Below are 23,391 nucleotides of genomic sequence, written 5' to 3' on the forward strand. Positions count from 1 at the left end.
TCTAATGTTACTGCTATGTCTGTGGTTTATGTCCAACGTGTTTCGCGTGTGTGTGGGGGGGTATGTGCAGGGTCCGCACCACGAGGTTTACATTCCTTCTCCGTCTGAACCCTCAGAGCCTTCTGGGAAATATCCCTCCCTCCCCCTCTCTCTCTCTCTCTCTCTCTCTCTCCCTCTCTCTCTCTCTCTTCCTCTCTCTGTTTTTAATGCTTTTCTTTTTTCTCTCTCATTCTTTTGCTCTCTTTCTCCTTTGCCTGCTGTCAGGGTTTCTTTCCTTCTCTCTCTCTCTCTCTCTCTCTCTCTCTCTCCTGTGGACCATTTCCTCCCTGCTACCCTTTCTCTCCTTCATCCCCTTCTCTCTCTCCCTCATTCTCTCTCTCCCTCATTCTCTCTCTCTCTCTCTCTCTCTCCCTCATTCTCTCTCTCCCTCTCTCTCTCTCCCTCATTCTCTCTCTCCCTCTCTCTCTCTCCCTCATTCTCTCTCTCCCTCATTCTCTCTCTCCCTCATTCTCTCTCCCTCTCTCTCTCTCTCCCTCATTCTCTCTCCCTCATTCTCTCAAGCCCTCATTCTCTCTCTCCCTCTCTCTCTCTCCCTCATTCTCTCTCCCTCATTCTCTCTCCCTCTCTCTCTCTCCCTCATTCTCTCAAGCCCTCATTCTCTCTCTCCCTCTCTCTCTCCCTCATTCTCTCTCTCCCTCATTCTCTCTCTCCCTCATTCTCTCTCCCTCTCTCTCTCTCCCTCATTCTCTCTCTCCCTCTCTCTCTCTCTCTCCCTCTCTCTCTCTCCCTCATTCTCTCAAGCCCTCCCTTTTTCCCTTTTTTCTCTCGTCTCTCCGCCCCTCCACCCTCTGCTTCATTCCAGCCATGATTTGTCACAGGTCAGCTTTCTGCTGGTCCATTCCTCTGAGATGTTCCTTCTCTGGTCCTCTGAGATGTTCCTTCTCTGGTCCTCTGAGATGTTCCTTCTCTGGTCCTCTGAGATGTTCCTTCTCTGGTCCTCTGAGATGTTCCTTCTCTGGTCCTCTGAGATGTTCCTTCTCTGGTCCTCTGAGATGTTCCTGTGTGTGTGTGTGTGTGTGTGTGTGTGTGTGTGTGTGTGTGTGTGTGTGTGTGAGAGGTGACTGAGATGTCTTTTCCATACTCTTCATGGCTGATTGATGTCCCTGCCATGTCCAGCCACTGTCAGACTCCAGAGGACATCAGTGGTTCCACTCAAGATGATGGAAAGAATGTCCTAGTATGGAAAAGAAATACACAGGAAATGGATGTAGAGGCGACTCTGCTACATAACCTTTGGGGAATGGTATTGAATGTGATTATTATAATAAATCTAAAGGTTTTCATTTGTTGTGAGATTGGGATTTTAACATCTGCCTTATGTACTCCAGGTGCGCTGGAGGCTGGATCCATGCTGCTCTGCTCCTGTCAGCATTCCCTCAAACGCCATGGCTTGATTCCATGTTGCAGGTCTGGGACCAGTGAAGAAGCCTTTATTATTCCCAGCATTCCCATAAACACCATAGCTTGTGTTCGTGCCGCAGGTCTGGGACCAGTGAATTAACCTTTAACATTCCCATTCCGAGTTACTTGGACTCCATGTCCTGTTCTTAACCAGGTCTCTGTGCCCTCTGAAGGACTGGGAGACGTGTCTCTTGTGGAGGGACACTAACAGTTTCTGTTCTTAAGGCTAGGAAGCGTTCTGTGAGTAAATAACAAAGCTCTTTTAAGTGTGTCTGCTAAATGCCATGAATGTAAACGTAGCTGTTTCTCCTTCTCTGGTTTATTGTGTGGCAAAGTCGACGTGAAGACCAACATACTGAACTGAAGCTCAGGCTTCTTGTACTGGGACTTTATTAAATTCTCTCTCTGTGGATAAATATTTATACAGCAGGAAGGATCATTTCTCTGGGTTTGGAGTGTGAGACAGTCTCTCGCTCTCTCGGTTTGGATGTATTATATCACTGATTATGTTGTTGGAATCTGCAGTCCCATTGGGTGGGAGGGAGAATATAATTCAAATATAAATCTGTCATTTCCTCTTGCAAATGAAGTCTTTTCATTAACCTGGAAAGGCGGGGTTTCCTGCTGTCACTCAAACCTTAGTTCTGGTGCTCTTGGCACATACTACTAGTCAGATTTATTGGACCATAATAAAACCATAACCAGGTAGTCTCACTGAAATATGGAGCTATATATTCCCCTACCCATAGAGGGTTAGGGTTATGTCATAACTGTTTCAGGATAACTACAGTTCCTACCGACAGAGGTAGAGTGTTGTGGTTTGATCTCCAGCTGTGTCACATGCTGTCCAATACCAAGGGTCCCTGGTACTGAACCCAACTGCAGAAATCCCTTTAATCTCTGTTATCATACAAGAAACTTCACAATATGTTCAGAGCAGTTTACTAATTCACATTCTTATCAGGTCTGTTGGAGCAAGAGAACATAGAAGCCAGCGGTGCAACTTCCTCTGGGATTAAAACCTTTTCCACATTCTTTTGAGTGACATGAGAAGGTGTTTGCAGAGGTTAAGAGAACCATCGGACGGCCCCTCTGGTTCTGGCACAGCAGGAGTGGGAGGGGGTTCCTCTTTCATTCATCACTGAGCTCCAGTCTTATCTTCTGAGGTCTTTACATAGCTCCACGTCAGACCATGTCCTCCAGACGTGGGGGGTTCATACAGACCCCCCCCCACCCCCACCCCCACCCCCACCCCCACAAACCCTGGTCTGGGTTAAGAGTTACAGTTGTGCTCCAGCTCCACATGTAGGTTAGCATGTCAGCTCTTCTCAGCGCCGGGACTGAAAACAATATTTAAAATAACATTTCAAGTATTGTTTACTCCACTGTCTGATCCAGTAGCTTGTCTGTGGCAGTGGTCTGCCATCAGGCCTGAGATCAACTCCCTCTCACCCACACTCTCTATCTGTTTATACCAGACCCTCCCTCGCTCGCTCTCCCTTCACCCCTCCCTCTCTCTCTCTCTCTCTCTCTGCCAGACCTCCCTTCTCTGTTCCTCCGTGTCTGGAGGAGTCTGGTCTGGTCTGCAGCAGCGTTAGTGCTGACGCCACCATGCACGGATACAGCGCTCGCGCGGTGCTCGCGGTCCTCTGCCTGCTGCCGCCGTGCTGGGTGCTCAGAGTGCGCGCGAGCGCGGTAGCGTTTCTGGACGACACTGGCGCGAGCTACGGGAAAACGAACCAAGCTGTCGGAGAAAAGAAGACGGAGCCCAAAGCAGGTGAGGGATGTTAACAGTGTCGTGACACTGATGCGCGGAGCACGGTTAACGACGCTCGAGCAGCTTTAGGAGCGCACGCCAGTGTTTGTCTCCGTTCCACGAGGCGAGCACCGTTGACAGCTCCTGCAAAAATAACGTGGTGCACGAGCGCACCTGACGACAGAGGAGCTCGCTTATCCGACGCAAATCTGGGACACGCGCGCAAGTGTCGCCAAGACGCTCGGATCCACCGGCGCAGCGCGTGGCTGGCGCAGAATTTTCCGTGAGGGGAAAGTTTCGCCTCCAGCTGCGCGCGCGCGCGCTTTACGATCGTTCTGACGAATGTGACGTCATTCAAACAAACTGAAGCAGGTACTCAGTGCTCGTGCGTCCAAGTTTCTCGGTGGCGGAAACGAAGTTTGTTTCGTCCACATAACCAGCGTGAGGCGGGACTGGTCGCTGAGAAATATGGCTAATTATAGAGTTGTGGTGTCCGTCATAGCGGGCACAGGGCAGATGGTTTGAACCCTAATTAAGGAGAACACCAACAGAAATGTGGTTTTAATGAAGTTTCAGTGTGAATGCGTTTGCAGATGTTGGCTAGCGGGTGCAGAGGTTAGTTTTCCCAGCGACCTCGTGCAACAACTCTGCAGGTGCACAACATGCTGACCGTTTAATAAGGTCGTCATCGTTACGCTTCATCTGCATCGCGAGGACGTGACCAGGTGTTCGCTCACGTGCCGTCTCGTGCTGGGGAGGTTCACTGCCTCCACTTGCGTGTGTGCACGAGCCCTGGCGCTTACCGTGCTTATTTAAAAAAAATCCCGCAGTGTCAGGAAAAAGGTCTGAAATGTTTCATACCACTGGAGCGTTTTTCCGTCTCTCGTGTGCCCCGGCTGTGAGGGGACTGAAACACAATTGTGTGTGTGTGTGTGTGTGTGTGTGTGTGTGTGTGTGTGTGTGTGTGTGTGTGTGTGTGCGCGCGCGCGCGTTCTGTTTTCCCTAGGTCTTTTACAAGTAACGGTAACACCCTCACACAGACAGGTTCAAGTGGGGAAGTGTAAAACCTTTCTGTGCAAAGGTGAGGAAGGTTGAAAACACCCCATTTACATATAAATTAACAGATTACATTTATTGAAATGAAGAGATTACATTTAACCAAATGAACAAATTACATTTAACCAAATGAACAGATTACATTTAACGAAATAAACAGATTACATTTAACCAAATGAACAGATTAAATTTAACCAAATGAATTCATGACATTTAACAGATTCCATTTAACAAAGAGGAGTTTATACTTGTGTGCCTCAAATGTACCAAACATGCAAATTGCTAAATCTGGTTTCAGTGACTGGGGAAGCAGAAAGTGTTGAATGGTTTGGTCTTGCTGGAGAGAAGATTCCAGAAAACCACGAGAACATCAGAGTGAACAAACACAATGACTCAACGAGCTCTCTGATCATCTGTGCGTCCCGGGTGGAGGATGCAGGCGTGTACAGGTGTGTGGCTGAGAACACACATGTGGTATCACAGGCCACAGGACATGTGCGTGTGCACGGTGAGTACCGATCCTATCTATGTCAGTACAACCGCTGTAAGAGCCATGGTGCTTCCAGAACATTCTAAACATTAAGAGTACTGGAGTACGAATCCTGCCCATGAAGGTTGCCAGTTCATCTCCACCACCGCCAGGTTGCCACTGTTGGGCCCCTGAGCAGGACCCTTAAGCCTCAGTTACTCAAGGTGTACTCAGTCATAGTTGTAAGAGGCTTTGGATAAACGCGTCAGATAAATGCCGTAAATGTGATGTACTGGCACTTGTTAAGCTTCTAATTAGTACTTGGATTAGTAGACGTAAACATACATGGAATTACTGAATAACTTTAGATTGTGCACACATTTTCTTTTTTTTTCTCTCCATGGTCGAGCTGCAATGTTTGTCCATGACAAATGATTCCTTACATAAAAATCCCTTAAATTTCACATAAATCATATTAGTGGTAAAATAAATATTTTCGAGTGTTATGTTCCATTCTTAAACAAGCAGTCTTACAGTGGCTGTTTTTTCACTAAACTGCTGTCATAGTGGTCAGTGTGTGCCAGCCTTAATCACATCTACCCGCTCTGTTCTCTGTTTTCAAATCTGTTTTCAAATCTTTTTCAAATCTGGCCCTCTGCTAACTGGAACCAGTTTGCACATGATTGTTGATGGAATGAGCCAGCAGTCCTGAACCATGTGTTGGAAATTTGGACTGGCTGTCTGAAATCTAGCCAGAGGCCTGCTAGACATAGTTCAGGTTTTTGTGTGTTTGTTTATTTTTGTCCAAGCTTGGTGCCAGAGATGAGAGGGCTAGCTGAGACTCAAGTGAAGAGTCTGGTTCTGGTGTCTGGAGGCAAGGCTGGAGACTGAGTCCGTGGCTTTATGGGGATAACGAGTCTGGACTGGTTTGGACATCATTAAACACTGTTTAATGATGCCACTATTTCTGAGACTGAACCACCATTTTCTTATACACACACCACAGTGACTGTGCAGTTCTTCCCCAACCTTAAGGAAGTTGTGAGCCAATTTCACTGCACTGACTTATGAAGTACAGCTTGGTAGTCAGAGCACACGTCCCAGTGTACGGTCACCGTGACATAACCAGTAGTGACATTTCTCCTTTAACACCGTTTGCTGGATTTGTTAGCAACCTGGCAATAATCCCTGTTCTGTTTGAAATCTTTTTACGTTGAGACTAACAAAAAGGGTCTTTGCTGAATTAACTGTCTGTTGAACTACTGTAGGTTTAAGTCAAACAGTCTGTTTGAATGGGGGTTGCAATGTTTAAAGTAGCAGCCTTGATAATATGGAAATATGGAACAGGAATCTGTGTAATCCGGTCAGTCTGATGTATCTGACCACTGTTCTACGGACACAATTCAATGGTTTTAAAAACCCTCCAGGGAATTTTGGGGGTGGGGTTTTCCTGGATAAATTTGAACTGGTCACACTGAAGCTGTATTTCTGATTGATATCCACCCTCATCTTCTCATTCCGTTTGGTTTATAAAGGGAGGAGAGTGCGTAGAGATCCCCAGCAGGAGGGACGAGAGAAGACACAGAAAGAGCCCAAGCGGCCCAAGCCCACCAAGAAGCCCAAGCGGCCCAAGCCCACCAAGAAGCCCAAGCGGCCCAAGCCCACCAAGAAGCCCAAGGGAGAGAAGAAGAAGAAAGGAAAGAAGAACAAAGTTAAGGCAACCACCACGTTACCACCGACGACCACGTTACCACCGACGACCACGTTACCACCGACGACCACTTCTCTAAGCGAGTTTTATGAGGACTTCTATGATCCAGACCAGTACTGGGATGAAGGTTGGAGAACTTGGACCTCAGTGATAAAACACATCACTTTTCATTTTTGGTGATAAAAAGCCACAGAGTCCAGTTTTAAAATGTATTTTTGAAGAGCAGAGGCACAGATATGAAACTCATGCTACAGTTCATCGTAAACGTCATTCATACAGTTCAGATACAGCAGACTCGTTGCCCCTGAACTAGCAGTCAACGTCACTGTGACTGTGGTTATATCAGTGTGACTGTCACCATGGTTGTATGTGACTGTGATTATATGTGAACAGTGCCTGTAACTGCTTTGTGTTTTACAGTGTACAATACAGAGGTAGTCACAACTGCTGCCACAGCCCCACCCACAGAGAAGCTGACCAGCTCTCCTCCAGATTTTCCCACGGACTTCAGTCCAACAGAGGAGTATCCGGATCTTTATCCTGGACCAGGTGTGGCATCCGTCTATGTGCTGCAGTCTCAGTGTCACACAGAGACTCAGTACACATTCTACACAGATTCACAACAGTCCAGTGTTTCGCTTTTCTTCTCCTGCTTCTTCTGTCTGGTATTTGTCTTCTGGTCCCCCTTTTTGCAGATGATGACCTCTGGATTGTAGACGAGACCAACTCCACAGTCGTAGTCATCGGAGATCCCGGCAGAGAAGATGACGATTACTGGGATGCCACATGTAAGTGTCCTTCGGTTGCTTCAGTCGCGTGTCCCCACTGATGTCTCTGCGTCTGCGTTCCTTCAGTCGCGTGTCCCCACAGGTGTCTCTGCGTCTGCGTTCCTTCAGTCGTGTGTCCCCACAGGTGTCTCTGCGTCTGCGTTCCTTCAGTCGTGTGTCCCCACAGGTGTCTCTGCGTCTGCGTTCCTTCAGTCGCGTGTCCCCACAGGTGTCTCTGCGTCTGCGTTCCTTCAGTCGCGTGTCCCCACTGGTGTCTCTGCATCTCCGTTCTTCAGTTGCGTGTCCCCACTGGTTTCTCTGCGTCTGCGTTCTTCAGTCGCGTGTCCCCACTGATGTCTCTGCGTCTGCGTTCCTTCAGTCGCGTGTCCCCACAGGTGTCTCTGCGTCTGCGTTCCTTCAGTCGTGTGTCCCCACAGGTGTCTCTGCGTCTGCGTTCCTTCAGTCGTGTGTCCCCACAGGTGTCTCTGCGTCTGCGTTCCTTCAGTCGCGTGTCCCCACTGGTTTCTCTGCGTCTGCGTTCCTTCAGTCGCGTGTCCCCACTGGTGTCTCTGCATCTCCGTTCTTCAGTTGCGTGTCCCCACTGGTTTCTCTGCGTCTGCGTTCCTTCAGTCGCGTGTCCCCACTGGTGTCTCTGCATCTGCGTTCTTCAGTTGCGTGTCCCCACTGGTGTCTCTGCGTCTGCGTTCCTTCAGTCGTGTGTCCCCACTGGTGTCTCTGCGTCTGCGTTCTTCAGTTGCGTATCCCCACTGGTGTCTCTGCGTCTGCGTTCCTTCAGTCGTGTGTCCCCACTGGTGTCTCTGCGTCTGCGTTCTTCAGTTGCGTGTCCCCACTGGTGTCTCTGCGTCTGCGTTCCTTCAGTCGCGTGTCCCCACAGGTGTCTCTGCGTCTGCGTTCGTCAATCATGTGAGGTGTCAGCCTCTGTGTTTTTTGGTCTGTTTCCACTAACAGATGAAGTTCCGGAGAACCTGCCTTTCCCGGACGGGAAGGAGACAGTACCCACTGACTGGGTGTACAGCGCCTCGGGTGAGCGTTACAGAGGACAGCATAGACAGGGAACCAGGCACCCGACTCTTAAATGACAATAAAACTGTTTCTGTAGTTTATGAACTGCCATAAAGCACTTTTAAAGACCATGTTTTTATACAGTACGTTAAAAACCTGAACTGGCCGATGTGGCTGGTACAGAGCTCAGTAAACAGCATCATACCACACTCCTCTGCAAAGCCCCGAGCAAAATTAGATCAAAACGGCATCTCGTCTCATACCACTGATTTGAAAACGAAGAGGAAATTGTAAGTCTGGTCTTTTTTTCTCTTTTTTGTTCCAGAGAAACCTACAGCACCTCCGTATGAAAACAAGTATTACGAGGAGTATGAGTATGAACACGGTACACAAGTCGTCCGTTGTATGTGTACTGTAAACACGGTACACGTGTGCTTTAGACTCACTGTACAGGCAAACAGCTTCTAGTCTTTTGAACACAGAGGTCTGTAATTTTATCGCGTTTATTCAGGGCAACAGCATAAATAAAACAGTGACAGTTTGGCCCTTTTCTTGGCTGGCATTAGAGCACAGACAGAATGGCCTGTCAGTGATTTGGTGCGTCTTTCTTTGAAGTAAACATTTTTACAGCAGTGTGTGCCACTGCAACAGGTGGAGCCAGACACGTAGTCCTCCATCCTGTCTCTCTCTGCAGGAGACAGAGAGAGAGAGAGAGAGAGACAGAGAGAGAGACAGACAGAGAGAGAGAGAGAGAGAGAGAGAGAGAGAGAGAGAGAGAGAGCGATATGACACATTCAGATGGAAATTTGCATAAAAAAGAAACCAGAACATAAGAAGGGATATCGTGTGTGTGTGTTCAGTGTGTGTGTCCTGGGTGTTCTGTGTGTGTTCTGCGTGTGTTCTGTCATGTTGAGTAAGTTTTTGGTTTTCCAGCTATGTTCATATAGACACGGAAGGTAGTGAGACATATTAAGTTGGAGAATGGTTTTGAGGTTTTTTGTTGTAGTTCATAACTTCAGTTTTATTAAATACACATATAAATAAGTGTCCAGTCCGACCCAGCTGACAGAACGATGGAGATGTGGACGTGTTGAAGATAATTCACGTAGCGTTTACCGTTAGACGTTGTAGATGGTAGAAGTGTAAAATACAGTTGAGCAACTACACAGCTGGAGCAGAGTCACCAGCAGTCAAGATTACACGCTCCAACAGCGGCCCGACGGCTCCGTTTTCACTGCACGAGCGTCACCATGGCGATTGGTATCTACCTCGAACATTACCACGCCAGAGAGAATTCAGTAACTGAGTTATGAACATGGTTCAGAGTTACAGCGCGTCCAACGGTACTTTTAATCAGCCAAACGTTTGGGCCCCGAGTGTCTTTCCTGCACACGCCGGGATTTAATGGTACTTTTTATGGCTTTTTCACTGCTGGTCAGGGCAGTAACATTCTTGCATAACTTCTTTGTTTTTGCTGTAGAGAAGAGGCTGGAAATGGAGCACTTAGAGGGAAGGGAGGATCTGGAGGAGAGAGGTACGGCCCGCGACTCCTGCTGCTCCGGAGGGAGCTTGGGAGGTCAAATTAGCACTGTTTACTCTAGCTCAGCTCTGAGCACGTAGTCCGTCACTCTGCACACAACAGGCGTTCAGCTCACGCTGTAATGAACAAGCCAGGGCAGTCGGAGATTATATCTGACAGTTAACTATAATTAACTATAATTAACTATAATTAACTATAATTAACTATAATTAACTATAATTAACTATAACTATAATTAACTATAATTAACTATAATTAACTATAATTAACTATAACTATAATTAACTATAATTAACTATAATTAACTATAATTAACTATAACTATAATTAACTATAATTAACTATAATTAACTATAATTAACTATAACTATAATTAACTATAATTAACTATAATTAACTATAATTAACTATGGCTGTGTATTATCTGCAGGTTGCAGTTTCTTTTGCGTTCTTGCATTCGTCATTGTGTAGGTTTGAGAAAGACCTGTGTGTTCTGTCTCACGCTACACTAGTGCGGACTCAGGTAACTAGAGTCAGTGTTAGCTCAGTGTGCGTGCCTGCTAGAGGCTGACTCAGAGCTGTGTTTCTGCCCCGCGCGCACACACACACACACACGTGAGCCGGACCCTGTTCTCATGAACTCCAAACAAAGCAGAGGGTCCCTGAGGGGTTCAAGGTTTTGCTTTGACTATGGGACGATGGAAGATGATGTGAAGGTTGTAGTGGAGGGTGGGACTGGTTGTAGTGGAGGGTGGGACTGGTTGTAGTGGAGGGTGGGACTGGTTGTAGTGGGGGTGCAGAGTGGATTTGCAGCTCTGACATGCAGGATTTGGTGTAAGGGAACACGTAAGCTGTTTAAAAAAATAAGCACAAATTTGAACTTTCTTTGACCTCATGAAGTCTGTAACCAGGCCAACTGTGATGGACCGATCACAGTGTTTATGTTTCTTACTACAGCAGGGCGGAACAGGAAGAAACAGGGCCGTGTGTACTGAACACGAAGCCAAGACAGCTATTGGGGGCTAGACGTTAGAGTTTGATAAGACACACATGCACACACACACACACACTCACACACACGCACACACTCTCACACACACACACACACACACACACACACACATATACACACACACACACACACGCACACACACACACACACACACACACACACACACACACACTCACATACACACAGTGGGTTTGTGCTGAACTGGAGCTGAAAGAAACAATCCATTTAAATAAAGTTTTAGTGAGAGAGGTGGGGGGGATTGATGTGTAATATCTGAGAACTCATGGAGACACACAAATATCAGTAGAGACACAATGGAGACTAGTAAAAACATGGTGTGAGAGCAGAGAAACGATAGAGAGAGAGAGAGAGAGAGAGAGAGAGAGAGAGCAAGGGAGAGAGAGCACAGTGTTGTGTAGGCCCGTCCGCTGTAAGGTTGGGACATGGCACAGGTCTCTTGGGCTTCTCAGCTGGAGACCCACTGGGCAGAAATGATAATCATCACAAAGTTCCACTGACGGAGATGAAGATCTAATGAATATGAGGTTAATAATCATCATAATGACCTAAATGCTCTTATTGGGAGTAACAAGATGTTTAATAAGAGCTCTTCAGGTTTATGGCTTTTATAACTGAGCAGCGATGAATGTGTTATAACTGTGAAGCGATTACTGTTATAACTGCAGTAATTACTGTGTTATAACTGTGTAGTGATTACTGTGTTATATCTGCAGCAGTTGCTGTGCTATAACTGTGCAGTGATTACTGTGTTATATCTGCAGCAATTACTGTGTTATAACTGTGCCGTGATTACTGTGTTATATCTGCAGCAGTTGCTGTGTTATAACTGTGCCGTGATTACTGTGTTATATCTGCAGAAATTACTGTGTTATAACTATGCAGTGATTACTGTGTTATATCTGCAGCAGTTGCTGTGTTATAACTGTGCCGTGATTACTGTGTTATATCTGCAGCAGTTGCTGTGTTATAACTGTGCAGTGATTACTGTGTTATATCTGCGGCGTTTTAACTGCGCAGCAGGTACTGTGTTTTAACTGTGCAGCAGGTCCTGTGTTATAATATAATATAATGGCTGCAGTGACTCTAACCATGATACTTTCATTTGTTTGATATGTGCTAGTAATTCTGTTTTAAACTTTGACCTATGTAGAGAGAGAGCGGAAGAGACTCGAGGAAGAGGAGGAGGAAGAAAGAGCCCGCAGGATCGTCAAACCGCCCCCGCGCATCTACAGAGACCCCAAACGTGAGGACGGCTGTTGTCCATGTGTCACCAGGCTGCCTACGCCGTGTTAAGCATAGCTGAAACAGTCTCTGAGAACGTCCTGGAGTCTCGTACTCTGAAACACTCCTAACACTTAACTGGATGGGCATTTTTACACATTCTTTAACGGCTGTGGTGTGACGCAGGTCTTTCCTCCCACTACCAGAACACTGGTGCCTTTTAACTAAATGTGTTTATTTATCTGGTACTCAAAGCCCAAGTCATGTCTCCTTACTACGCAGACAGGAGGAAAATAGACGAGTTACGGAGTGTTGAATGAGGAGGAGGAGGAGTTCCCTCTGAGTAATGCAAGAGCAATCATAGCAATCACAGACTGGAGTAGCGATTCCAGAAAAGTGATTCCTGAGTAGTGATTCCAGAGTAGTGATTCTACAGAAGTGATTCCAGAGTAGTGATTCTATAGAAGTGATTCCAGAGCCTGCCAGCCAGCATGGACAGTCCAGTGTAGAGGGTCCATTGTGAAGGGTCCAGCGTGGACGGTCCAGTGTAGAGGGTCCATTGTGAAGGGTCCAGCGTGGACGGTCCAGTGTAGAGGGTCCATTGTGAAGGGTCCAGCGTGGACGGTCCAGTGTGGGGTAGTGCAGGCAGTGCCAGCTGATCTGAGGTCATGAGAGGAGCAGGGAAATTGTAGGAGCCCACAGAGATACGCAGCGAGCATGGAGAGCACAAATAAAGCCTTTGTTCGCATGATTAACTCCTGCCAAATGTGTGACCCACTTCCACAGCTGTTCCTTCTCAAAGGGAACTTGAAACGTTCCAGAGGTTCTTGTGAAGCAGATGTAGAAATGAGGTCTCACTCTGAACAAAACAAGAGACAGCACCAAAGCCCCAGATGCCGTAGCCAAGTCACACAGGCCATGTATACTGGACTAAAGGCTCAAATGCAGAGAAAACAGAGACATTAAACATCATCTGTGTCAGAGTCCTGACCTTCTCCTGTGGTTAGTACGCAGGAGGAAACCACTACCGGGGATATGCAGAGTAGTGCTGACATTAATCACACACAGTAACGAGGTTTAACCGCTTCATGATGTAACCCGTGATCTGTGCTGGTGGTATGTTTTACTGTTGTTGATGTTCTCCTCCGGATGTCAGTGTGTCCGCCCCTGGGAATGGAGTCCCATCGTGTGGAGGCAGATCAGCTTCTGACATCATCCATGAGTCATCACCGCTATGGGCCTCAGAGAGCTCGTCTTAATATTCAGGTAACACACACACACACACATTAGATACATCACCATACAGTGTTACTGTGTGTTACTGTGGGATGCAGCTTAGAAACCTCATTCAGCTGAAACTAAATGCACTGATCATTTCCTGTTGGCTCATGGGCATTTCCTGTGCAGGCGTCTGGAGATGAGGATGACCTGAACGGAGGGGCATGGTGCGGTAACCCCTTGGAGAAGGATCACTGGATCGAACTGGACGCACGGACGCTCACAGAGTTCACAGGGGTCATCACGCAGGGCCGCGACGACCCCTTGGAGTGAGGGAGAAAATCCAAAGTTTTTAATAAAAATCACCCATTTTTATTGATAACTGTGGTGGACGTGTTCCGGGGGAACAAAATATGTTTGCTTGGTCTTTTAGAAACGACTATGTGACTTCATACTATGTGGCGTTCAGTAATGACAGCCGAGAGTGGACGGTTCTCCATGACGGATACACGGACTGGGTAGGTAGCCAGACTGGCCAATCACGCACCACCACAGACACTCACATGTTCTGTTCATGTCACACCTCACCAACTTGTTTCCACACTGACTTTATGCTTTTACTGGTATCATAAACTGTTATTAAAATAAAGGTGATAGGGAGACATTTACGAGACATTCAGGAGACATTCAGGGGTCGTTTCCTCATCTACAATTACTCTGTCAGTTCAGGTATCTTCTCCGTCACCTCCGTGTCTCCTGATCTGTCATCTCCGTGTCTCTCCCAGCTGTTCTTTGGGAACTCCGATAAGCACACTCCAGCGATGGCCCAGTTTGTGGAGCCTGTGGTGGCGCGTTACATCCGCATCCTGCCACAGAGCTGGAACGGCACCATGTGCATGAGGATGGAGGTCATGGGCTGCCCTGTGCCTGGTGAGCCTTGCGACCTTTGACCTTGCGCAGTTAGCAATTCATGTTCAAGCTGAATATAAATGCCATAATACAACCAACAAAGTAGATACTGTAATGTCCACAGATGTCGATGGTTTAATAATACTATTAGTAATCCTTATACAAATAATGCTAACTGTTGTCTCTACTTCTACCATTACAATTACTGCTGCGACTACTACTAGTCCTACTACATATAATTATAATAATAATAAAGCAATTGGGTTAATAAGATAAGCACTTGAGATGGCTTCTTCAACAGTGGTTCACATGTCCCTCAGATCCTCTCAGCACATACCAGAGTCAGAATGAGGTGATGCCCAGAGATTACCTGGACTACACACACCACAGCTACCTGCAGATGGAGACGGTGAGATGCAGAGTGGGAGGTGCTGAATGGAGGGTCATCTGACCAAACTACTTCAAACCAGAGAAAGACTATGAGATTTTGGAATTAATTTTGTTTTTTGGTTGTTGCAGCTGATGAAGTCGATCTCAGATGAGTGTCCCAACATCACCAGGTTATACAGCCTAGGTCAGAGTTCAAAGGGACTACAGATCTATGCCATGGAGTACAGCAGCAAACCAGGGGTCCATGAGAAAGGTGAGGCATGTCAGAAACAAAACAGGTGAGGCATGTCAGAAACAGAACAGGTGAGACGTGTCAGAAACAGAACAGGTCAGTAGGACTCTAATTTTAAAGTCAATCAGTATTCGTTAAAAACAGAAGATATAAAAGCTGTTGAACGGATCTGCAAAAAAGCCCCCACAGTCATCAAGCAGGTGTACCAGGTGTCCCAGTAAGACATTAAAAATGTAAAAGTGCCTGCAGGTGAATATTATGTAAATTGATTGAGTCACTATGAGGTTCTGATGCTCGGGTTTAAAATGGGTTTAAAATATTGATACATTATTCACCTTCTTGAAAACATTGACATTATCCACACTGAAGAAAATAATGGTTTGTAGAACTCACGATTGCAACCCCAAACCCTCCTCATCTCTTCTCTCCAGGAGAGCCAGAATTCCGCTACACGGCTGGTTACCACGGTAACGAAGCCCTGGGCAGGGAACTCCTGCTGATCCTCATGCAGTACCTTTGTAAAGAGCACAAGGACGGCAACCCGCGAGTGCGCCGCCTAGTGGAAGGAACGCGCATCCACCTCGTTCCCTCGGTCAACCCCGACGGCCACGTGAAGGCTTCCGAGAGGGTGTGCAGTGCCTTGAAATCTGCACGTTTGTGCAGACGTGAAACCTTTTAATCCTTGTTACCGAATTCACTCGAGTTGGCTTGTGTTTGCTATTAAGCTCAATTGTTGATGTAGCACATTTCAAACTCAAAGGTAATTCGGGATTCTCTACATAGACTGAAGTAAAAGAAAACAAGGCAAGATTAGCACTAATTCATTAAACCAATTTATGCAAATACTCTGATCTTTGCATAGCCAAGCTAACATATTAGCTAGTCAGGGTGGTTAGCACTTTACTGTGTTTGCATGTGGTAAAGAGCTAGCAGTCAGTCTTTAGTTTTAGCATTTGTGGATGCTTTTCTGCTTTAGGACTGTGGAAATCTTGTCATCGCTCTCATTGCCTCAGGGATCGGAGTTGGGCAGCTGGACCTTGGGCCACTGGACGGAGGAGGGCCATGACATCTTCCAGAACTTTCCTGACCTCAATAACATATTCTGGGATGCAGAGGACAAGGGCATGGTGCCAAAACTGACCCCAAATCATCATGTGCCAATTCCTGAAGGCTATCTGGCAGAAAATGGACCTGTAAGAGAGTTGCTACAAATGATAAGAAGCAGTTTATAACAAATACAAACATAATCTAATTATATACTCCAGCTCTGAGTAGTTGCTAAGCTAAATGTCACATACATACAGGCTAATTAAATGCTAAGATAACATGAATTACTTAAGTTCCAAGCAATCAGTTTGATCTTCCTTAGACATGACTGTGACCAGCAATTACTGGGATTCGGTTGTTCTGAACTGAGCTACCATGTGCAGAAATCTCATTTGCTTTTCACCGGGTGTCTGTTCAGTTAGCCGTGGAGACCCGGGCCCTCATCTCCTGGATGGAGAGCCACCCGTTCGTTCTGGGAGCCAACTTGCAGGGTGGTGAGCGAATGGTAACATACCCCTTTGACATGCGTCGACTTACCAAGCAGTCCGAGGAACAGGAGAAGAAGAGGAACCCCAGAGGACGATACAAGCGCCAGTATGAGGAGGAGGAAGAAGAGGAGAGGCCAAATCCTTATCTTCACATTGGGTACCACCAGGAAAACTATGGCTACAATCAAGAAACACATGGTTACCCCGAGGAGAACTATGGCTACAACCAAGAAACCCATGGTTACCACCAGGAGAACTATGGCTACAACCAAGAAAACCATGGTTACCACCAGGAGAACTATGGCTACAATCAAGAGACACATGGTTACCACCAGGAGAACTATGGCTACAACCAAGAAAGTTATGGGTACCCACACGAAAACCAGGAGTACCATCAGGAGAATCAAGGGTACCACCATGAGGGCCACTCAGAAGGGCACCATGAAGGTTACCAGGAGGGATATCCAGAGGGGTACAGGGAGGGATATGGAGAAGCAGAGCCAGAGGAAGAAATCAGGATGGTCGAGGACCAGTCCTTGTTCCGTTGGCTGGCCATATCATATGCCTCCACTCACCGGACTATGACCAACACCTATCGTGGGGGTTGCCATACTGAGGACCCTACAGGCAGAATGGGTATTGTCAACCGTGCCAAGTGGAAGCCCATTCCGGGAAGTAAGTACTGAAGGAGATGCCAGAAATGCCATGGTGATGCAGTTCCATGTAATTCTACCACAGTAGAATGCCTTCCTTTAATTTTATATTACATCATTTCCATCTCATGGAAATGTCCACGCCAGCTGTGTTGTGCTTCAACCGGTAGCCAGCTGTTCATCCCACATCTCAGTTCATCTTGTGGTTTAGCATTGTAAGCTGACCATACATACCTTGTAACTATACTGCATCACTGTTTTCTCTCTCGCAGGTATGAATGATTTCAGCTACTTGCACACAAACGCTTTTGAGCTGTCCATCTTCCTGGGCTGTGACAAGTTCCCCCATCAGAGTGAACTTCTCAGAGAGTGGGAACACAACAGAGAGGCTCTGCTCACCCTCATAGAGCAGGTGAGGTGCTTGCAACTGCTGCCGCTAAACAAACCTGGAGAGCGGACATTTTTGCATGCTTATGAGATCATAATTCATATTCCTACTGGCAGATGTCATCTCTTGCATACTTCAACGAGTTTGTGCTGATAAGATTATGCTAATTAGTAGATCAGACATTATTTGCTAACTTCTTCAAACCATAAAACACACTTTTTTGTATGCTTGGGCAATCTAACAGTTTCTTGATAACTGACTTCAGATCAGAGTTGGCCATATTAAAATGCTTTGGTATAAATGTCCCTTTGTCCTGTTTTCACAGTAGCAGTTCTTGCCAAATCCTTTAAAAGCAGGATTGTTTCCTATGTGACTTTTGCCATTTACCCTTCCAGGTGCATCGAGGAATAAAGGGGATTGTGAGAGACAAGGAAGGCAACCCCATCCTCAATGCCACAGTCTCTGTAGAGGGAGTCAACCATGATGTCACCACAGGTGAAAACTAGAAATTAAGACTTAAGCTTTACATTGTACTTTGGCATTAGTATCAAGTATCAACTCTTGCATCAGTTCAGAGTAGTTGAAATCAGGGCACAAGTCAGTACTGTACAGGAAAACGCGTCCTTGTTTAACCTGTGTAGTTAAATAATCTCTCTCAGGTGAGGCTGGAGATTACTGGCGCCTGCTCAACCCTGGTGAATATCACGTGACCGCGCATGCCGACGGCTACTCCTCTTCAACAAGGCTGTGTGTCGTGGGATTTGAAGCTGGCGCCACCCTCTGCAACTTTGAGCTCACGAAGTCCAACTGGAACCGCATCAAAGAGATCATGGCTCTCCATGGCAACAAGCCCATCAGACTGCTAAACCCCGGAGGACGCAGTCGCTACGTCTCACACGGCAACAGTGGGAGATACATCGTTAGCAACCAAATCCCTGTTAACAACGGTAAACTTGCCAACAGATCCCGTTTCCGGCGGTTACGGCTGATGAGGCTTCGCCGCCTGCGTCAACAGAGGCTTCTGGCTGCCAAGATGACAACTACAGTGTTGCCACCGACAACCACCATGCTCAGCACCACCGCTGCTGTTCCCACCACTGTCTCTCCGACCGAGAGCACCACGGCCTGGTATGACTACTGGATGTTCACCGACCTCCCTGAGGAAAACACCACTCAGTTAGAGACTGAAATCACAGACTCGCTGGACTCCAACTACACCTACGGCTTTGATGATTACTGAACAAGGCTGTGGCGGCGAGGTTTGTCTCAGAGGATGTAAAGTTTGTAAAATAAGCCCCGTGTTTCCTTTTTCCCACCAGGAGATTCGGGGAGGGTGGGTGAGTGTCCATGCAGTTTCAGAACCAGTACGTAATGCAAACATCATATTCTTAGAGCAGTCTGCATGTATATCACCTCGAAGGGAGGATGAGGTTCTGGAGTAGGTGTTACAGGAGTCAGGTTTTGCACACAGTGGTGGTGTAATGTTTGCAGATGCCATACTCTGTAGTTTCTAAGCTGTCCTCTCATTACTGTGTCTTCTGCATCAGACTTGTACCAAAGCCTTCATTCTTGATTTACTTGAGTCCAGCCCATCAGCCACCTCTCTAATTTACCACGTCAACCCAACATGCACGACACACCCAGCTGCTCTACAGGCCAAACTTCAGACTTCTCCATCCAGTCAGTTCTGCCAACCACACACACACACACACACATATAGCCCCCTCCACAAAAAGGAACTGTGTTTATACAAAAGTGATTTTATTTACATATTTCACTTGTATAAGATTGCACAACCTCCACGGGAGAGTTCACAAGGTTGAAAAATAAAAGGGCAAAATACTGTTTTCCAACTAAAAAAAAGGCTTGTTTATATATTTTCTGTGTTTGCTATATTTTAACCATTCACAGATAATCCAGCATGCAAAACAGTCACTTTTGAAGTCCAATTTGTCTTATCTACCTGTGTTTGTGAAATAAAAGCTTTGGTGGAATACAGGTATCCAGTCAATTGAGGAAAAAAAAATAACGGCAATCTGAGAATAGGCTCAGCAGAGAGGTATATAATTTCCCAGAATTAGAGGTCTACAATTTTGCAAAATAAAAGTCCTGCCACGATTCTGTATCATCCATTTGATTTGACCAATTAATTCTAGCTGTAGCCTTGAGCTAATTAGCAGGCACCCAAATCAAAATTTTGGGAAGGACCTTTACTTGCTGAAGCCAAGCTCTCATTCCCCACCCCACACACACACACACTGCGGGCTGAGGGACTAGAGGTCAGTTTAGCTGGAGACATCTGGTGAACATGTCAGGAGTTATGGATGGAAATGTTTGTCCCCGCCCTCTCAGGCATAGAACAGCTTTTCTACAAGAGGAACCTAAACATTTCATGCGTGTTTATTGTACAGTGCAGTTTCAACTTGGTAAACAGGGTGAGAGGTTGCGATCTTGAGAGCTGAGCTTAGTGGCTGATGTTCACCTCGCTGTCCTCATCATCCTCGGCTGAGAAGGAAGAGAAGCTGATTGGCTCACATTCGAGCGTGCGCAGGTTGACCACGCATGCCGTCTGTGTACTGCTGAATTCTGGGACGGCCACCAGCAGTACATCCTGACCTTCAGGTCCTGGAAGGCAGAGGGGAGGAAGGGCCCGTTTGGAAAGGGGAGACGCAACACCACGTGTATGGCACCAGCAGCTGACACGCTCCATAAACAGAGTCTCAAGAGTCCCAGAGTGACCCGTGTTGCATTACTACGGGAGGGGTTAGTAACCTGTGAGGCGTTTGGCCTGGTATCTGGGTGCATTTCCACTGAAGTACACATGGGGGCACTCTGTCAGAATGAAGGGGTCCTTCTGGTAGAATGGGTAACAACCTGGAAGCAAAACGCAAGCTCACTGGGAAAGGAACTTAATAGATAACAGCTCAACATTTACCACACACAAAATGACCTAAACGTTTACCATACATTTACTCACTTGAGTAATAAAGAAGGAAAAAACATTGACTTCATATAAAAATTGTGCTAAATTTTAATAACAATATTTCAGACAAACAAAGCTACAGTACCCAGAGTGTCCGGGGCAGTAGGGGCCAGGTGACGGAGTCTGAGTGTGTTCTCCAGGATCTCCAGGTGGTCGTCCACGCTACTGTACTTGACAATGTCATTCACATTCTGCCCTGATGTTCCCAGAAAGCTGATCCCAGCAAACAAACAAACAATGTGAGCCAATGATTAGTGCTGATCGGTCTGGTCCGACGCTGGTGGCCTGAAGTCGCAGCGCAGTCTCAGATACACACTGATTAACGTTACAACTAGAACAGTGAAATGGAAAACTGTTGACCCGCTAAACCAAACACGGCAGTGTCCATCACGCATGCCTTTAAAGGAGGGGCTGTTTGTGGCTGGGCCTGTGCTCACCGGACGCCGTCCACGATGGCGTGGTAGGGGTTGCTGACCAGCTGCAGGGTGGGGTAGGGCACCGCCAGGGGGAACATGCACCGGTGCAAGGGCTGCTGGGGCAGGGTGTAGTTGGTGGGGTCGTACTCCCCCGGCATCACGTCCACCGCTACGGAGGCCTGCGAGGGACAAGAGAGACCGAGGCGCCAGTCAGAGCAGCTGTTCGTGGTCACGGTGAAGCTACAAGGACGGTCAGCACACCCACCACCAGCTGAGCGAGCAGCTCATCCAGTAGCCTGATAGCCTCCACGCTGCCAGCCTGCGTCTTCTTCGTCAGGTACTTGGCCTGCAGGACACATAGGAAACACTCTTCTTAAAGAACGCCATTTTACTTCGGTGCGTTACACCCAAAAGGGTCCCCCCCGCAATGCTGGTCTTCTCAATGCACCTTCATGGTGGAGTCTTTGTCTTGCGTGCTGTGGCTCAGGAGGTTCCCCGCCAACAGAACGCGGGAGATGGACGCCGCCCCACTCTGCTCTCCCACGTCGCCGAGGTGACCCGTTACCATGTCAACCAGCAGCTGCAATCCCAGCATGCTGTCTGCTCCGCTCCCACCCAATCCCAGACCAGAGGCTAGGAGCACGAACCTGCACACACCATGCACACAGGGTACTGGAATGAGGTCAGAGGTGAAGGTTACTGTTAGGTATGGAAGTACAATTTAAAACCAACCTGAGAGGCAGTTTGTCTCAGCAGGCCGTGTGTAGTTTTACGCAGGTGGAGGTTTTTACAGGTGTGCATGTTCATAGAGGTGTGCAGTTATTACAGGTGTAGTTTTACACAGATGTTGAAGCAGAACTTACCGGTCTGTGCTGAGAGGCTGTCTGGGTGTCTGTGGAGGCAGATCTGCCAGGCAGTAGTCCTCCACTGTGAATTTACCGTCATTTTTCTCTGCTCCCAGGATAGCAATCACACTCCCTGTGGGAGAATAAAGATCAAAGCACACACAATAACTGAGCTTTAGAATAACAGACAACACACACCCACACTCTCTCACACACCCCTTACCAGTAACAAACTTCGCCGTTTCGATTTTGCCCTCCAATTTGATCCTCTGCAGCTCATCCTCCAGAATAAGCTCATCTGACTGGCTGATGTATCTGGTTCGAGGTGGGTGGGGCAGCAGGTTGTGCTGGGGTAAAAGAGAGAGAGAACAGAGGAGTGAGAGAGAGAGAGAGAGAGAGAGAGAGAGAGAGAGAGAGAGAGAGAACAAAGGAAGGATGGAGAATGGGTCAGATGTTAAACGAATATTACTAATATACTATAATATTGGAAAGCTTGACAGAACAGGATTACTGTACCAGTCTGCTTCACCTCCCCTCCGCTCCCCTCCCCTCTCCTCTCCGGTGTCTGCTTCACCTCCTCTCTGCTCCCCTCCCTGGTGTCTGCTTCACCTCCCCGCTGCTCCACTCCCTGGTGTCTGCTTCACCTCCCCGCTGCTCCACTCCCTGGTGTCTGCTTCACCTCCCCGCTGCTCCCCTCCCTGGTGTCTGCTTCACCTCCCCGCTGCTCCCCTCCCTGGTGTCTGCTTCACCTCCCCGCTGCTCCCCTCCCTGGTGTCTGCTTCACCTCCCCGCTGCTCCCCTCCCTGGTGTCTGCTTCACCTCCTCGCTGATCTCCTTCAGGATTGAGGGCTGCAGCTCCATGTGTTTGAACAAGGTTCCCACGACCACGCAGTGCTCGCCCATCTGCAGGTCACACAGCTTCCGGCCCGGCACCTCCGCCCCTGAAACACCCGCCGCACGCAGAACCGGTAAAGAACACGCGGTGGTAGCTCGTGGTCTGATCGGTAACACCATCACGGGTCTCACCCCACTTCTGCACCGCTCTCTCGCGCAGGACCGCGCGCATCTGCATTAGCCGCGTGGCGTAGATGTGCGCGTACTGGCGACTGAAGCTGCGCTCGCCGAGGCGGAACCCGTCCGAGCAGGTCGAGCACGAGGGCTGCTCGCGCTCAAACACCGGTTTCTCCGAGCCCGGTGGCGCCAGCAACGTGCTCGTGGGCTCGGTGACGTCCGAGAACATGACGGACACCTGCAAGGGCGCGAGGACATGCAAACCCAATCAGTGCACAACATGCACGGGGACCTCCTGGGCGCGAGAAAACTGCTCTATAACGCAACCATTAGACAACATACCAAACTACGTCGGTCAGGAACCTCTTACCTTATGTCCACGTTTGCAAAGAAACGTTCAGACGCGTTTCAAACAGGTTTGTTTTTCGCTCAGAATAATAAAAGCAGCGAATTAACAGATTTTAAACAGCGAAAACATCTCCCGCTAAATACTTCACCTTTCTCCTCTTCCGGAGATGACGTAACTTCCCGCTAGCGCAACGTCCTCAAACTCGCTTTTAGCATAAACGTTTAGTGCTGCATATGCTGTACTGAAATAAAACGTTTGCTTACTGTGGCCTTTCGTTGTTTTTAATCCAAATGTGTCACAAACTCTTCGATATATTTTTGGCATTGTGACACACGTACAGATTTTAAGATTATTGATTACAGGAGCCATTAAAGCGTGATAAAAATAAATGTGTAGAACATTTAAAAATATGACGAGGTATCAAT

General features: G+C 47.5%; 2 protein-coding genes across 5 annotated transcripts; one reads left to right on the forward strand and one right to left on the reverse strand.

The window, feature by feature from the left end:
- Positions 1–746: 746 nt before the first annotated feature.
- Positions 747–19,356, forward strand: aebp1b (AE binding protein 1b). 4 transcript variants are annotated; one of them, XM_027031863.3, is made up of 24 exons: positions 747–1,303; positions 1,389–1,467; positions 3,000–3,238; positions 4,224–4,298; positions 4,572–4,781; positions 6,278–6,580; positions 6,874–7,002; positions 7,149–7,241; positions 8,190–8,264; positions 8,569–8,628; positions 9,724–9,777; positions 11,967–12,059; positions 13,194–13,303; positions 13,445–13,584; positions 13,689–13,773; positions 14,041–14,185; positions 14,485–14,573; positions 14,684–14,807; positions 15,218–15,414; positions 15,800–15,979; positions 16,252–16,996; positions 17,247–17,386; positions 17,758–17,857; positions 18,022–19,356. In XM_027031863.3, exons 2-24 carry the CDS (start codon positions 1,409–1,411, stop codon positions 18,600–18,602), a joined length of 4,026 nt encoding a protein of 1,341 aa, XP_026887664.3. In that variant the 5' UTR covers positions 747–1,303; positions 1,389–1,408; the 3' UTR covers positions 18,603–19,356. The 4 variants fall into 4 exon arrangements, with proteins under 4 accessions (XP_026887664.3, XP_026887665.3, XP_081559095.1 ...); XM_035536169.2 differs by having other exon boundaries at positions 748–1,303; positions 1,389–1,701; XM_027031864.3 differs by lacking the exon at positions 9,724–9,777.
- On the reverse strand, positions 19,103–23,141 carry pold2 (polymerase (DNA directed), delta 2, regulatory subunit). The gene is made up of 11 exons (XM_027031865.3): positions 22,988–23,141; positions 22,633–22,855; positions 22,426–22,547; positions 21,830–21,953; positions 21,625–21,739; positions 21,210–21,408; positions 21,027–21,107; positions 20,783–20,940; positions 20,431–20,558; positions 20,135–20,236; positions 19,103–19,987 (listed from the first exon to the last, which is right to left on the reverse strand). The coding sequence occupies exons 2-11, from the start codon at positions 22,844–22,846 to the stop codon at positions 19,827–19,829; spliced, it is 1,404 nt and encodes a 467-aa protein (XP_026887666.1). The 5' UTR covers positions 22,847–22,855; positions 22,988–23,141; the 3' UTR covers positions 19,103–19,826.
- Between the last annotated feature and the right edge of the window lie 250 nt (positions 23,142–23,391).

Source organism: Electrophorus electricus, chromosome 20, assembly GCF_041902795.1.
Source record: "Electrophorus electricus isolate QZ-2024a chromosome 20, ASM4190279v1, whole genome shotgun sequence".
Classification (NCBI taxonomy): Eukaryota; Metazoa; Chordata; class Actinopteri; order Gymnotiformes; family Gymnotidae; genus Electrophorus; species Electrophorus electricus.

Coding starts and splice junctions, on each gene's coding strand:
- aebp1b (XM_027031863.3), top strand. CDS start 1,409: ATGCTGCTCTGCTCCTGTCAGCATTCCCTCAAACGCCATGGCTTGATT. Junction 4,782..6,277: donor AGGACATGTGCGTGTGCACG/GTGAGTACCGAT, acceptor TGGTTTATAAAG/GGAGGAGAGTGCGTAGAGAT. Junction 6,581..6,873: donor AGACCAGTACTGGGATGAAG/GTTGGAGAACTT, acceptor TGTGTTTTACAG/TGTACAATACAGAGGTAGTC.
- pold2 (XM_027031865.3), bottom strand. CDS start 22,846: ATGTTCTCGGACGTCACCGAGCCCACGAGCACGTTGCTGGCGCCACCG. Junction 20,559..20,782: donor GCCATCGTGGACGGCGTCCG/GTGAGCACAGGC, acceptor TGCTGGGATCAG/CTTTCTGGGAACATCAGGGC. Junction 19,988..20,134: donor CCAGGCCAAACGCCTCACAG/GTTACTAACCCC, acceptor TCTGCCTTCCAG/GACCTGAAGGTCAGGATGTA.